Here is a 17,356-nt window from a genome sequence, read left to right as displayed (position 1 = left end):
GGAGGGGAAGGACAGAGAAGAAGATGGAGCACAGGATGGAGAGGAGGGGGAGGGGAGAGACACGAAGGAGATGGATAGAATGGAGGGAAGAAAATGGAAAAGTAGACAAATTGAGAAGGAAGTAGAAAAATGAGAAAAAGTTGAATGTCAAAAGTTAATGCCAAAGATGGATGTAGGGCAAAAAATGGAGAGAAAACACAAATGGATAAGAAGGTCCTGGAAACAGAGTTACGGGCACAGCAGAAAGAAGTGTAGCCAGAAACTGGGAAAAGATGATTAGAAAAATAAAATCACCAGACAACAAAGGTAGTGAAAATTATTTTTATTTTCAATTCAGTGATTGAAATATGTCTGTTCTCAGAATTTACATCTCTGTCTATATTTTGCACTGTTCAGAAAGAAATGCATTTATCTCTATTTCTCTGGTGTACTGGCATCATGGGTTTCATTTGTGTATATTAGTACTTTTAGTTTGTCATCCTGTATTCGCATAGGGTTCAGCTGTGTTCTGCACTATGTGACCCAACGTCAGGTGTTCTGGTAGGAATGTATGTTGAGAAGCGTTACTGGCATCATGGCCCCAAGTAGGAAGATATTTGTCAGCTCTCCTTCAGCCCTTTTGGACCCAAAACGTCCCTCACTTACAAATTAGCAAAGACCACTGTTATAGAATGTTACTACACCACTGCATACTGAATCCTACAGTGACAATTCAAGGTAGCAGCTGCAGTTTTCTTGTAAGTTCATTTATTGAATCTTCTTTTCAAAATGGTTCAGGAAATGCAGAGAATGACTGATGAGGACTCCCTGGGCATAGTCTACAAAGTCAGGCACACTTGGCACTTGTAGTAGTGGCTCTTGGGTGCATGCTAATTTCCTTGCAGGATTTCTGTGGAGAAAGTGAGACCCTGTCTACTAAAATTCTCAGTTCTGACCAGTGGCATAGCTACTTTGGGCTAAGGCCCACCCAAAATTATGGCACATTTGTTGTCTGGCAAGGAATCCGAAACCCTGCTAGCTGAAAAGGTCCTACTCCACTAGCACAGAACATTACCATACTAGCTGCAGCTGGTGACTCTTTATGGGCCGCTGCCAAGCTAGCCCTCCTCCCTCCTGTGCATATGCAAAAACCAAGCATGCTTGGGGGGAGGGGAGTTTGTACTGGTGCAGCAGTATCCCATAGCTGCAGTGAATGGATCACCAGAGCCAGTGGCATAGTAAGGGGGGGTGCGAGGGGGGCGGTCCACCCCGGGCGCAGCCTTCCTTAGAGCGCTGGCACTCCTCCTCCTCTTCGCCCCCCCTTCCCACTCCTTCCCCTGCTGTGCCCTTGTGCCCGCTACCATTCCCCATACTTTTTAACTTCAGCACGAACAGCAACAAACGCTGCCCACGCCAGCTTCGGCGCTTTCTCTGACATCACTTCCAGGAGGAAGTGACATCAGAGAGAGCTCCGAAGCCGATGCGGGCAGCACATTCTTCGTTGCTTGCGCCGAAGTTAAAAAGGTACAGGGAAGGGGCGCAGGCATGGCTGGGGGGGGGGGAAAAGGGTGGGAGAGGGGCGCCAGTCACCCTCGCTATGCCACTGGCCAGAGCAGAACCTTTTTAGCTGTGGGGTTTGGGGATTCCTTCCAGCTCAAGTATTTATTAAATGTGGGGGTGGGAGACATGGGGAAAAGTGTATGCCATCCACTTTAGGTTCAGGCACACCCAAAGTGGCACACCTGGCTACATCACTGGTTCTGACCAGCCTGAGGAGCACAAACTAGATCCAGACATTGAACCAAGATCACTTACAGGCCAGATTATAACATTTAACTTATTCTAGCCTTTACAGATCCTAAAATAGTCAGAAAGTCAAGTGGCTGTAAGTTTGTAATGTGGTTTGTAGAAAATGAATAGCATGTACTGGTGCACAGAGCAACATGCATACACAGCTGTTCTGGAGAGGTGCTATTGTATGCAAGGTTCAAACTTTAAACAACTTCTCTGTCATAGTCCTAGTTGGGGAAATCTAAATGTTTCTTTCAAAGGCCAAGATTTACAGATATACATGCATATTTTAGAGTTGCCCATGTGATTCTGGTACATGAATGATTCATTTAGAGCACTGGTTTTCAGCTCAGTCCTAGGGACACATCTGGCCAGATAGGTTTTCAGAACCCCCACAATGAATATGCATGAGATAAATTTGCCTCCAATTTATGCAAATCTATTTATTTTATATTCATTGTGGATATCCTGAAAAGAACTGACTGGCTGGGTATGTCCCAGGGGCTGGGTTGAGATTGTAATCCCTGATATAGAGCTAAAGAAAGGCCCATGGATAGTAGATACATTGAAAAGTAATGAGGAAGAAGCAGACTTGAGCAAGCTGAACTGCTCTTCCCTCTCAGTTCCTGCAAAATCAATATTTTTGCTTTTGTGGGGGTTGTGAGAAAGATAATGATTGAAAAACCCAGACAATAGGTATGGTCATGAAAAATCATGAAGGAAGTCATGTTTCCATTCAAACACTGATATATAGTATTAATCAGTGGGAAACACTGCTGGTAATTCCAAAGTCAAGATTAGTTTTCTTGATTTGACAGATCTAAGCAAAGAGGTTTCTCTAACTTGGGCAGGAAAAAAAATGGAGGAAGGACTGCACTGAGGGGAAATGGTTTTTTCGAAAGCAGCAAAGCCAACAAACAAAACTGTACAGCTATTTCTCCCCTCAAACTAAAGGCCATAACCTCAGCAGTCAGCTTTTTTCTGGCACAAGTGGGAAATGGAGGAAGAACAGCAATGAAGTGGGGTATTGTGGTCTCAAATCCTGCTGTCATATTGCAAGTTAGTCAAGCTACTTCCCTGAGCAAAAAAACAGCGATGATCTTGCAAGATTAAGCATGTAACATCAGCCAGCATTAAGAAGCTGCAAACAGGATTTTGATGAAGTTCATTTCTGGTTTAGTTTGAAAACCGGCACAATGCCACATACAGGATTTTCTTTTTAATAAAGAAGGATGCTTGCATATTGATTCCCCCATTACTCTTTTGCATATCAGGAACCTTCATAGGCCTCTGACTTACAAAGGGTTTATGCTGACATTTTGTTGAGGGTAACATGAGTTTTTCTAACTATTAGAAATGATCCGGAAAGTCTCCCATTTTCCATCAATTTCAGTCACATTCTTAGAGCAATGGGCTGAGAACCAGGGCAGTCAGAGTTCAAATCCCACTGCTGCTCCTTTTTGATCTTTGGCAAATCACTTGATTCTCCATTGGTTCAGGTGCAAACTTAGATTGTAAGCTTTCTGGAGATAGGAAAATGCTTGAATGTAATTTGCCTTGAACCGGGAACGGAAAAAGGCATGAACATCTAAAATCCTTTCTCATAAAAGATATATCATAATCTCCTAATCCTTTGACCAGAATATGTAAATCAATGGGATAACACCACCTCCAACATATTTCCCATTGCTCCTATCAGAAAAGATCAAACAGAATCCTTGTGTTCATCACCAGAACATCCTTTTGTCTCCCAGATCTTAACCAGAGCCCATAACAGGCCAGCTACATATGGCTTAGATTTGGGTAGGCTCTGCAGTACTTTTTGGTTAAAAAACAAAAACAACAGGCTTTCTTGGAAGAATGGAAGGGTCTCATAACGGGTCTCCTGTCATAAACACACCTTCCTTTGAGGCAGTCAAGTGAAACTAGAAACAGAAAGACTAGAAATAGAAAGACAGGAACAGGAAAGAGTCTCCATGTTATCGATTTAGATCTGACCACACTGGAGAGATTATCAGCTATTCATGAAGGAGGTTAAAAACAAGACAAAAAGACGCAAGGAGAATGAAAAACTGAAAAAACCAAGGTAACGGGAAGGAAAGATTAAAAGAGAGAAAATGAAAAAAGGGTAATAAGAGTTCTTTACAATATACTTTTAAAGAGAATGCTGCTGGAGCATGTTAAAATCAGCATCCTGACAGTTTTAAGTCCAGTCTCTGAATATCATGTGAAAGCCATGTAGTTCTGCAAAGGACATTCAGCCACTCCGGTGGCTTCCATCACCAGTGCGAAGTCTGCGGGCCAGGATAACCTCTTTGGAAACTTTTCTGCAACTGGTGGCCAAGCCCAGAAAGCACATAGAGTCAATAAAGAAGGTGGTCAAGTTTATCTGCCAGCCAAACTCACTCGTGGAGTAGTCATAGGGGAAAGTGTGATGGTAATTGTGGAAGCCTTCTCCTGCAAGAATGAAGCAAAGGTCAGTGTTGAAGGAAGGCATTATAAGATGTCTGGCAATAGGAAGAACACATGGAATTTCATGCCAACTAAAATGTTACTCTTATTTTCAGCTTCTCTGAGGGGCAATGACATGATTCCCCACCACAAGAAGGAGATGAATTAGAACTGGATTTATAACTTTATTTCAAAATGTTTTTTAATTGAGAAATTTCCAACATTGCCCCAGGTACATTAGATAGAGAGTGAGTCCACCAGGACATATAGGGAAAAATGTTTGAGTACCTGAATGTAAACCACTTAGGCTAAGTGGTATATCTACTATAATAAAACCCTAAGCACGCATGCACACTCCTTCCTCTGTGATCCCTGCGTCCATGATCCATAACTCCGTGCCAGTAGAACCTACTATGCATGTGGAGTTTGAAATGGCAACCATGGACGCAAGAAGGCAGAGAACACGCCAGCGACTCCCCCCTCCCGCCCTCACTCTGTCTTGCACAAACTGCTGCCTCCGCTGCTGCTCTTCATTCGCGTCTGCCCTCCTCTTCAAAGCAGCCTGCTGAGGATTGCCGGCCGGCTGTAGCGAACCTTGCAGGCCGTGGTCCACCTTGGTAGCACATTCCCTCTGACGCGATCCAGTCCCTCCTCTGATGTACAGGATCGCGTCAGAGGGAATGTGCTACCAAGGAGGAGAGCGACTTACAAGGTTCGCTACAGCCAGCCGGCGATCCTCAGCAGGCTGCTTTGAAGAGGAGGGCAGATGCGAATGAAGAGCAGCAGCAGTGGCAGCGGTTCGTGCTGATGGGCCAGAAGAGACCAGGAAGCCGAGATGGAGGGAGGGTAAGAATAGCGGTTTGGGAGCAGGTATTAGGGAGGAGAGAAGAGATGCTGCTTGACAGGGGGGGAGATAAAATGAAGGGAGAAGGGCTGTTGCTGGACTTGGGGAGCAGGGAAGGGGTGCTGCTGGACAGTGGGGAGGTAAAAGGATGGGAGAAGGGCTGCTGCTGGACAGGGGGAGCAGAGAAGAGGTGCTGCTAGACAGGGGGAGGTAAAACAAAGGGAGAAGGGCTGCTGCTGGACATGGGGGAGGTAAAAGGAAGTGAGAAGGGCTGCTGCTGGACAGGGGAGCATTGAAAGGTTGCTGCTGGACAGGGGGAGGGAAGATAAAAGGAAGGTAAAAGGGCTACTGCTGGACAGGGGGAGCAGGCATGGGGTGGTGGTGGACAGCCGAGGAAAGAGAGAGACAGAAAGAAAGAAAGACAGACAACAGCCAAGGAGAGAGAGACAGAAAGAAAGACAGACAGAAAGCGGCCAAGGAGAGAGAGAGGAAGAAAAAAAGAAAGACACACACACACATCTATTCTAGCACCCATTAATGTAACGGGCTTAAAGACTAGTAAATACATCCTCTGTAATAAAACCCTAAGCGCGCATGCGCTTGACACTGCTTCTCTTGAGGCCCTTCCAAATCTTCATGTAACACTTCAGGAGTCTACTTACTACTTAATTAAAACCAACTATGATGCATATGATATGATGACTAGACCTGCGGCAGTGGCTATAGCTGCTCAAATCACAGCATGGTGAAGAGCATTGGACCTCAGAGATGACCTCCATGACAGGTTGGCAGATGCTCCCTGCCTGGGAGCCAGCTTGTTTGGAGAAAAAGTACAAACCACAGTCTCACAACTTAAAGAGGATTCCTCTGTATTTCCATTGTGAAAGTGTCAAGACAGCAAACTTCGCCGCTTGCTCCCTCCCCCCAGGGCCCTGTCTCGATACCACCAGGGAGGGAAGCTCAGCACCTTCAATTACCAGAAGAAAAGAAAATCTGGCAGTTGCGGCAGGACACAGAAAAAAGCCTATCCAGAGAGGTGATACTCCCTCTCCACCAGCAGCAATTTTAGTAGCACTTCCCATACGCCGCTGTTAACAGTGGATGTTTCTACATAGAAATGCTCCTGGGGGCTCAGTTTCAGCCTTATGGTTCTCTCCCAGCTCCATGCTGAAAGATTTGGCTGCAACTTTGGAATTCCTCAACTCGCAGCAGTTATTTCTTCTTCTCCAGAACAATGCTACAGAAAAGGTACCACTCCTTCAAATAAATCAAGGCTTTTATTCAAAATTTTTCCTAATTCCCAAGAAGACACAAGGTCTCCGCCCGATCCTCGATTTCAGACCTCTCAATGCCTGCCTCAAGAGGGAAAAGTTCAGAATGATCTTCCTTCCAGCAATTCTTCCCTTTCTGAAACAACATGATTGGTTAGCCGCCCTAGACCTCAAGGATTCATCCGTTCCTCTGGCACTTTCTACGCTTCAAGTTTTTCAACATGCATTTTCAGTAAAAATGCTGCCCTTTGGCCTATCGTAAGCACCACAGATGTTCACAAAGTGCCTAGCTGTGTAGTGGAACATTTGCAAAGACAGCACCATATAGTGTTCCCTTACCTAGATGATTGGCTATTGGTAGCCCATTCCAAAGACCGTCTGCTACTCACCAAACCACAGTGCACACCTTGCAAACACTGTGTTTCATTATCAACTTCGAGAAGTCCAAGCTAACTCCAATTCATTCCCTCACGTTCATTGGAGCACTTTTAAACACAATATCTGCAATGGTCTATCTTCCTCAGGAAAGACATCAGGCCATAATCACGCTAGCAGACCAAGTAAGGCAATCTTCTTCCCTACCAGCTTGAACTATACTACGCCTTTTAGACCACATGGCAGCATTGCTTTTGCTGGTGCCACATTCCAGATTCCACTTTCAAAGCTGATGCCTCTGCCTTCAAAGTTCAAAGATTCTCTCCTGTGGTGGATTCTTTATCCTTCCTGCTAAAAGGACTTCTGTTCCAACTTCCACCTCCACTACTTATCATGACAACCAATGCTTCCTACCAGAGCTCGGGGGCACACCTCAATAGCCTCAAAACTCAGGGTTAGTGGTCAACAAATGAAAAGATCCTGCATATCAATCACTTAGAACTCTGAGCAGTTTATTACCCTCTTCAAGCCTTCCATCTGTGGATTTCCAAAAGAAACATTCTCATTCAGACAGACAATCAAGTGGCTATGTTTTATGTAAACAAGCAGGGGGGCTCGGAATCCCTCCAGCTCTGCAAGGAAGCTTACCATCTATGGAACTACACTCTTTCTCTTCAAGTGGACCTCTATGCAGTCTATATTCCAGGGGAACACAATGTCCTGGCAAACTCCCTCAACAGGAAACTCGATCCTCACAAGTGAACCCTAAATCCTACTGTACTACACAACATTTCCAACAATGGGGGACTCCCCTGGTCTTTGCTTCTCAGATCAATGCTCAGTGCAGTCTGTTTTGATCCCTACCATCCAGCTCCACAAGCAATAGCAAGAGATGCTTTTTCCATTCCGTGGGGGCACAATCTTCTCTATGTTTTCCCACCATTTCCTCTCAGTTCCAGGGTTCTTCAGAAAGTTACCGCAGACAAGGCGGTACTCATTGCACCCCAGAAATCCAGACAGATATAGCATCCACTGCTCCTGGATCTTCTGGATGCTTCTCCAATTCCCTTAAGGGACCATCCTTCTCTTCTCTCTCAGCAGAACATCCAACTACTACATCCCAATCTCTGCAGTCTCAGTCTCACAGCTTGGAAATTAAGAGTTCACTCCTAACCAACCTTCCTCTCTCGCAATCAGTAAAGTCAGTTCTGTTTGCAGCAAGACGACCTTACACTAGAAAATCTTATCAGGCTAAATGGAAGCGTTTTTCCCTATGGGCACATGCTCGAAGTCAAGATCCTTTTTATTGCCCACTAAATTATATCTTCACATATCTTCTACACTTGTCAGATTCCGGCCTAAACACAAACTCTGTGAGATTTCATTTGTCAGCCATCTCAGCATACCATGCATTGGTGCATGGTATACCAGTTTCACAGCACCCTCTCATTTTTCACTTTATGAGAGGCCTTACCAATCTTAGACCTTCACTGAGAGACCCTTCTCCATCCTAGGACCTCAATATAGTCTTGGAACAATTGATAAAGGACCCTTTTGAACTGCTGGAATCTGCATCTCTCACCTTTCTTTCCTGGAAAACAGCCTTTCTTACAGCACTCACATCAGCTAGGAGAGTTAGTGAGCTTCAAGCTTTAGTTAAGCATTGTCCTTCATACATTAGATTGCAGAAGAGCACTTCTTTTTTTACCTTAAGACTTCTCATTTCTGCAAATCCAGCCAACTATTCATTTCCTACAATTCAACTACCTGTGGTCAACCAGCAACTAAAGGAGCTATATCATCATGGATTACATGCTGCATCCATTTTTGTTGCACAAGAGCTCGTATAAGAAATGCCTCCACTGGGTCAGACCAGAGGTCCATCATGCCCAGCCCCATAGTTCAATTGGGGCACATAAACTACGAGTTACAGCTGCTTCAATAGCAAACTTGAAATCATTCCCAATTCAGGATATCTGTAGAGCAGCAACCTGGTCTTCGGTGCATATGTTTACAAAGAACTATTATTTAGACCAAAGCTTAGCACAAGATGTTCGTTTTGGACAATCAGTCTTATGTAATTTATTTGCATTGTAATTTATATTGTGGCAGGCAGGCACCTGCCATGGTTAAAAGTCAAGCTCTAAGGCCAGAACAAACTAAAAACAAGCAGTGTAGTGTTCTAATGCACAACTAATGGCATCCATACCTTAGATCAGTGATTCCCAAGTCTTTTCTGGGGGAACCCCAGCCAGACAGGTTTTCAGGATATCCATGAGATCGATCAGCATACACTGCCTCCTTGGTATGCAAATCGATCTCATGCATTTTCATTGTGAATATCCAGAAAATATGACTGCCTGGAAAATACCTACTTTACCTGAATGTGGCTTGCCCTCAGCTACTACTGAAAAAAGGTGTGCTAAGTTGTCTTCTCAGCCCCCCCCAAAAAAAAAAAAAAACCCAAAACAAAACAGATTAGACAATTACATCAATACTTACCACATGCACCAAAGGCAACCAGTAGGTTCTCCCGGGGATTAATTGACTTGTCATAGGGTCGGTTCCCATACATATGTGCTGCACTGTTCACCAGCCATGTCAAATTCAATGTAGAAGCGTAACGCAAGATAGACGAAATGTAGAAAGCATTTTTCAGGGACTCTCCCCAGAAATACCAGGGCACAACAGTGGGCATTATAAAACACATCAGCAACACAGAGGGCTTGTAAAATCTATTAAGTACAAAAAGAAAAATAGCAAGGGGTGAAATTTCATGCACATGAAACATAGTGGTGGGGGGTATAGCACCCTACAAGGCATAGACATATAAGTTTGGACTACAGCATGGTCTGTGAACTGCCTCAAGCCATAGCTGGAGACCCAGTCAAAACAACGAACCAGGGTATATAAATTCAAAAAAATAAAGAGAAAATCATTAAACCATAAAATATATGTAAGTCTTTCCTGTAGTAGGGTAAATAAATAGAGTTCAAAAAAGCTTATTCAATACAAACTCATTTCATTTGTTCACATATGCTCAGAGATATGAAGTCTATGGAGCTCACCCTCCAGTCACTGCATGTGACTTATATATTTTTAATTATTATATGCAGGTTGCTTCCTCTTCAATATTGTGCCATAACCAAGAGATATACTGTATTTTTTGCTCCATAAGATATATCCATAAGACAGATCCTTGGTGGTGACTTCAACCTTATGGTAACACTGTGCCTTGATAACTCAGGTGGGGTTTCATTTTATGGGGCTCAGAGTAAGAAGGCATTGCGAGACTTCCTTAAGGTGCTTAATGTGGTAGATGGCTGGAGATGGTTGAATCCTCAGAGGCGTGATTTTACGCATTTTGCCTCCTTGCATAATTCCTACTCTCATATTATCTTTTTGTTGAAACAGATTTTCTTAGAGGGATAATTAGAACGGGTATAGATCAAATCTCCTGATTGGACCATGCCCCCATTTGGCTGGTGCTGGATCTTTTGGTGGAGGACCCTGGGCTCATCTATTGGAGGTTGAACGATAGCCTTTTGGATGACCCTGGAGAGGTGGCCAATGTACAGTCTCGTATACAGGAATATCAGGATATTAATGGGGGTGGTGAGACTTCCTTGGAAACTGTTAGGGAGGGGTTGAAGGCCACCCTGCGGGGCCATCTTATTTCAGTGGCAACTTATAGGAAGAGGCAGAGGATGCCGGAGTTGACCAATCTTTACCATCAAATTGTGCGACTGGAAAACACACATAAGCATCTACCCTGGAATAAGCAGGTAGAGACAAAATTGCAGGAGGCTCAGAGGGACATGAGCGTGTATGAAGTAGAACAGATGCAATTTAATCTACAGCTTTTGAAGCAGAAATTTTTTGAGTATAACAATAAGGCTAGTCGTCTTGTTGTGCATCGGTTGAAAGCTCAGAATAACATTTTGGCGTTCACTTCACCTATTGGAGGGGTTATCTCCATAAGAGTTATGAGATTCAGGACTGTTTTGTGCAGTTTTATAGGGATCTTTATTCTGAGGAGGGCGACATGCAGGCAGAAGAGATAGATGCATATTTGGAGGGAGCCCAGTTGGGAGTTCTCCCCAAGTTGGAAACTCAATTTTTGTCTGGCCAGTTACGCTCATCAAGGCCCGGCAGGCATTGAAATCCATGACTATAGGTTCTCAGTAAAATTTTATAAACTATTTCAGGATGCTCTCTTGCCGCCCTTAGTGGCCTTGCTTAACTCCCTGGAGGGGGGTGCCCCTCTGCTGTATTTCATGCGGCTTGTGGGGGTCACAGTGATTCCTAAGGAGGGTAAGGATGAGTCAGGGGCCGAGTGGGGTTAAGCTGTTTGGAGAGCTCCAGGCGTGTTTTGGCTTGGGTTCCTGGGATCTTTTTCCATATTTGCAGGTTAAACATTACATTCAGACCTTGGAAATCCAGAGGATTAAAACATTGTTAGCACCCTCCCTTTCCAAGGGCAGTATTTCAGCCATCTATAAATGTTTGAATGCTAGAGGGGAGGCTTATCTGGCTTATATGATGGCCTGGGAACAGGACTTAGGACAGACACTAACTCAGCGAGCCTGGAACCAGGTCTGGAGTCATACTGCTTCTCTGGGCCTTGCTACATTGCAGGCAGAGAATGGTTTCAAGACCCTTTTCTGCTGGTACTATACTCTAGTGAGGTTAGCAAAAATGAAGGGCACGAGAATAGAATATTGTTGGCGGGGTTGCGGGTACCAATTTGGCTTATTTTGCTTGGTTATTTTCAATAAAGCTATTTTGGGGGGAAAAAAATCCTAATCTAGATTATAACACAGCCCAACTGTCCTTGGCTCCTTCCCCAAACCCTAAAGCTAGCCAGTAGGTGTCACCATTGCACAATGACTAGGATGTCCTCTACCTACATGTGCATTGTACTTGAATTGTTTTATTATGTGCTTCGCTTTGAGATCCTGTGGAGTGGAAAAAACTAATCAAATTGAAGAATAAGCTAAACTTCATCCCTTCTCCTCACAGAGGATTTGAATCCTACTTCTATGACATTGAGAACCCTAGACAGTCTGAGAAGTAGAAGACTGAATCTGGGGAAACAACACAGGTACTCATTAAGGCAATGCACAGAAATATCACTGAGCCATCAGATCAGCCCATATCCTAACTTTTCAAGCTCTTTTACAACCTATTATTTGAGGTTTAGACTATAGATCTTTTACAGCATGAGAGGGGATCCTACTGTTTTGACAATCCTCAACATCCCCTCTCTAGTGGGGTTAGACAGTTAAGCCTTGAACCCTCCACGCTGCACAGATTCTTCAACTCAGCCAAAAAGCCAAGAAGGGATTATTGTCAGTTTATAGCCAAGATCTTACACTTGGATTTTAACCAAAAGGCCGAGAAGTGATGTTTGTTCACTCACATGATTGGCTGGCTGAATGTCCAGGCACCACTTCATCGTGTGGTTTATTTTGAATTATGGGGTGGGAATTGGCACCTATAAGGATGTGGAAGCTCTGATAATCCTTCCTAGTTTATCTTAGCCGGCGCCATTTTATGGATGCTAATGTTAAGCTGCTTACAGTGAGTACTACATTCCTAAAGCTTCACACAATTTAAAAGTTGTTTATATTACATGCAAGATTCTGCTTTATGTTGCAGTTTCCATAAAAGACCCCGAGGAAGCCATAAGGTAGTGGCGAAACAGGTCCCGTCGGGTGATGATTTAACTGCACAACGCACTTTGCACTAAGGCACTTTTGGAAGAAGTTTTAAGTTAAGTGCACTTTATATTTATTGAGTTATATTCAAGCATTTAAAATAATGAGTGAGAGGTTTTTGGTCAATGAACGACAATCCCAACCTGCATTGTTATTTCAATGTTCAGTCATTAAATGTAGCAGGATTTTTGAGACCTTTCCTCTCAACATTCACACAACTTTTAAGTTGTGGATTGAAACCTGGTTGTGGGATTGAATATACATTCGTGGAGGTTTCTTGCCATTTATATTATAAGACTAAACATCATCCTGTCCTGTTCTTCCAAAATCTCAAAAACACATTTAATAACAACTAGCATAACGCTAATAAAAAGTTTGCACAACACAAACTATAAAATGCATTCATCATCAAAACTAATAAAAAGCTTTAACGAATAAATAAGTTTTCCACTCCTTTCTAAATGACACGATCTCTCTGCACAATCTCAAAGACCCTGGCAATGCATTCCATAAATATGGAACCACAATAGAAATTGCTGTTGTCTGCGTTGTTTATAACGAGTCTCACCTAGCGTTTCTGGGAGGTATATACTATTTCAACATCTGTTTTAGGTAACAAGGTGTCACCCCATAAATCACCTGATGTACAGTTGTCAAGATTTTGTACTCGATCCTTAAATGAATTGGCAACCAATGCAGACTTTTCAGTGTAGGTGTAATTATTCACACTGCAGCGTTCTGCATTACCTGCAGTGCTTTCATTTTAAATTTCGCGATACCCACCATCAAAGAGTTATTTATTTATTTAAACCATTTTTAATCCACCTATATCAGTGATCTCAAACTCAAACCCTTTGCAGGGCCACATTTTGGATTTATAGGTACTTGGAGGGCCGCAGAAAAAATAGTTAATGTCTTATTAAAGAAATGACAATTTTGCATGAGGTAAAACTCTTTATAGTTCATAAATCTTTCCTTTTGGCTAAGTCTTAATAATAATATTGTAATTTATAGCTAAAGAGACATGTGATCAAGAAACTGTTTTATTTTACTTTTGTGATTATGATAAACATACCGAGGGCCTCAAAATAGTACCTGGAGGGCCACATGTGGCCCCCGGGCCACGAGTTTGAGACCACTGACCTATATCCAAGGCGGCTTACAAATTTCCATACACAATAAAATAGAGCTTGGACATCACCATACACTGAACCACAGTCCGAAAATCTGATACGGACATCATAAATTTTACCCTCGACAATAATTTCGACTGAAAAAAAGCACCCTTAACTTGTATAATCTGCATAGTGAGCTGTGTATCTAAATATACCCCTAACAAACAGAAGATGATATATGGAGAGTCACATCCTGCACCTTCAATTCTCTTAAATCCAACAACAATTCATCATTCCCAACAAATATCACATATATCTTTTTCAAATTCAAAACTAATTTGTTCTCATGCATCCTGCCTGTTATCTTATTCACTCTTTGCTCCATCCAAGACAGAAAAGGAAAAAAGGATAACATCTGCATAAATGTAGTAATATACACCCAACTCCTGCAGTACCTGACCTATTGATGCAACATAAATGTTAAACAGGGCAGATAGAACTGACCCTTGTAGTATCCCTTTTTTCATCATCATTACCTCAGCGATCTTTGACCCACATTTTACAATACATTTCCGATCTGTAAGAAAGGATCTAAACCAATTTAATACCACTCCATCCTGTCGTAATTTGTTTAACAGCAAAATTGGGTCTACTGTATCAAAAGCTGCCTGTATAGTTTCATGCACAACGCAATAGCATGACCAAGTCCAGTTCAGACCATCTCAAATACATACTAAGGGTCTTGTAATCAAAATAAGAAACAGGACCTAGAAATAAATAACATGGGGCTTATAATAAAAAGTAAGATGTCACAAAAACTACCTATCAGCACTTAGACGTCCTAATCGCCAAGACGTCTAAGAGCCTATAATCAAAACCATTTTCCTGGAGGTCTAGCAAGATGTTTCTCCCCCTGTGCATCCAGAGTTCCAGGGGGCATGTTGGACAGGCTTAATTTGGACGTCCTGCACATACAGTATAATCTAATCTTTCCCAAAATGTCCTGGATGAACTTAGACGTTTGGAGCTAGACCTGTTTTAGAAGCGTCTAAGAGGCAGAAAGGTACCCAAACTGACCTGATGACCACTGGATACATTAAGGTATGACCCCCCACACTCCTCACTAACTCCCTCCTATCCCCCAAAAATCTGAATGAATAAGTACATACCTATTTCTAGAATAGCAGCACTTGGTAGGGGAAAACCTAGTAGAACATCACACAGATGTTTTAAGTAACCTGGCGGATGGGCCATTGAACCATAGAGCGGAGGACCCAGGCCCATAAGGCCTAGACGTCCAAGTAGGCAATTTTCCCCCAAAATATTTTTGGATATCTAGTGGTTCGGCTTCGAAAATAGATTTTTCTGTGCTTCCGATTTTGGACATTTAGCGGGACACAGAAATTAACTGAGCTCTAGCCAATAATCAGACCAGTGCCCAGTTAACTTGCCACATAAAGTTAGGACAGTTGTTTTGCTGTCTAAACTTTTAGCAGTTACTTGGCCAGTTGAAAATTACTGCTAAGTGGCTAAACTGATGATCCACACCCGACCTGCCCCTAACCTATTTGGTTAAAGAATTGCTTGTTGATGGACATATTCAGTGGCATTTACCTGTTAAGTGCCACTTAATAGCAGCAATCAGCTTACTGTCTGGTTAAACCCTTTTATATATTGACCCCAAAGTTTTTGGCTCTAAAAACCCTTCCCCATAGGTGCACAATAGTATTTAATATTGTGGGCCTGTAGTGAAACATATTAAAAATATGCTTTGCAACGAACCTTTACTTCCAAAGTGGTTTCACTGTTCTTGATTACTCTATGCACAAGCATTCCACAGCCCTGATATATGGTGAAAATGGTACATGTGAGCATGTGGAGCACAAGAAAGCTCTCAAGAATCAGGCTACAATGTCTGTTTGGAAGCACTGTGAAAAATTGGTGGAGGCCCCAGGTGATGCTATGCATCACCAGGAATTTTTTTTTTTTTTTTGGCAAGGTACTTTGGACGGAGGTATTTATAAAGGGATATGGGCAAGGCACCCTTCAGAACTAAGCAGACTTTCAACTCAGTTGCCCTGATAACATTCATTTACCGGTATACATCATGCTTAACATAAAGAAGTCATGGGCTAGTAGGACAGAGTTTAAGATCTCCATTGCTCACCTTCTCTGGAACATAACAATTTTGTCAGCCTTCAGGTCACTGAGGTCCAACTTGCGACCCTTCTCAATAACGTCAGGGTGTTTCCGCACCAGCAGCCAGCCAATGTGGGAAAAGAAGAAGCCTCGAGAAGCATTGTGAGGGTCTGCATCGGTCTCTGAGTATTTATGATGGACACGGTGATCTCGAGCCCACTCATAGACATCATTCTAGGTACAGAAAAGGGCAAGATGGTTAGTTGACAGCACGTCAAGCATCAAGGATATGGCTTTCAACCAAACTAGCAATAAGACATGGCAAAAGTAAGTTGTACTATAAGTTCTATCACCTTTGTGCATTGTTTTATACAAAACTGCTGGCCAAACCCATAGGAGCCAACTTTTGAAAATGGTTGTGGGTGCTCAACTCATAATTCACAACAAATTTCCCCTCATCCAAAAAAGGAAAAACAAAGTACATCTGGTAGTAGTGACCAGCCTGTATCTAAATATCATGAGCAGAGCAAGTAATGTGGACATATCAAGTTAGGGTCCTGACATTCTCTCATCCCCCTCGCAGCATGTCAGCATCATACTCTTTCTCTCCATTCAGGCCATTCAAGGCACTTTTCTCCAACCCAGTCCCTTCAGCCTTCTATTTCCCTCCACTCCCTTGCAAACTCCAATGCCCTTTTCCCCTAGCCAGCTGCTATTCAATGCGGGTTTGGTTCACCCGTCCAATTACTGATTCCCACTTCTCACTTTCCTCTACAGATAAGACTTTCTAATGTTAGTAGATTTAACTCATCTTCAATTTGTGACTCCCTGTTGACCACAGGCTTGGATCATTCCCCTGGTCTGCTCTCCCTGGCTCTAGGCATATACCTGTTTTCTGGGACTGGTTCCCCATCTCCTTTTTCAGCACTTCCCCTGACATTCAGATTCCAGGCCACTTTCTGATTGCAGAGTCTACATCAGATACAGTGCATTGCCACATGTTCACCCTGAAGCCTAGCAGAGTCGGCCCTAAAGTTGTTTGCAAAATTTTCAGATTTGCATGCAGGCTTTGCTCCTAATCCCCGTGAATATGGAAGGGAGATGTACTACTATTTATCATAGCAGAGCGGTTTGAAACCTCAAAGATTAAATGCTGTGTGGGAAAATATGTTTTAGCAGCCCAGGGCATAAGGCCATGCACTCATACTAAGCCACTGTGTTCTGGGCTGCCTGCAGGACATTACTCCAGTGGCCAAGGAGTAAGCATCCAGCTCAAGCAGCCAAGATGAGACCTGGGACATGGCTGCAGAGTTTTACCAAGAGCAAAGAGGGGAGCAAAGATTCAACAATTAAGCAAGAAGAAAGCCAGGGCGCCAAAGCAGGAAATACACAGAGTTTATGAGACAGCATGTCCCTTCTCCCCCATCCGCAATACTGGCAATGGTTTTCTGGCAATGGTCTTCTACAGTTGCTGTGCTACTTCTTTAGGCTCACTTAGCCCAGTGCCCCCACCATTTCTACCTCCTGTGGAATGTAATGGGGGAATATTTTTGATTTTTTGTGAGGAATGTGAACGGTGCCACTCTCTATTCTCCCTTGGTTCAGTCTCTGACCGTAGCTCCTCTCAATGTCAGAGCTGCCAAGAGAAAGTAAGTTTTAAAAGGGAGATTT

General features: G+C 43.1%; 1 protein-coding gene across 1 annotated transcript in view; it reads right to left on the bottom strand.

The window, feature by feature from the left end:
* Positions 1-306: 306 nt before the first annotated feature.
* Positions 307-17,356, bottom strand: part of SCD (stearoyl-CoA desaturase) — a 54,053-nt gene continuing 37,003 nt past the window's right edge. Inside the window, exons 4-6 of the mRNA XM_033942145.1 lie at positions 15,714-15,919; positions 9,214-9,446; positions 307-4,227 (exon numbers count right to left, since the gene is read on the bottom strand). Coding sequence (XP_033798036.1) covers positions 4,028-4,227; positions 9,214-9,446; positions 15,714-15,919 — 639 coding nt within the window. The 3' untranslated portion in view covers positions 307-4,027. The remainder of the gene's footprint in view (positions 4,228-9,213; positions 9,447-15,713; positions 15,920-17,356) is intronic.

The sequence above is a fragment of the Geotrypetes seraphini genome, chromosome 4 (assembly GCF_902459505.1).
Source record: "Geotrypetes seraphini chromosome 4, aGeoSer1.1, whole genome shotgun sequence".
NCBI classification, from domain to species: Eukaryota; Metazoa; Chordata; class Amphibia; order Gymnophiona; family Dermophiidae; genus Geotrypetes; species Geotrypetes seraphini.
Note: the sequence above shows the minus strand (reverse complement) of the source record. Positions and strands in the feature narration are given on the sequence as shown.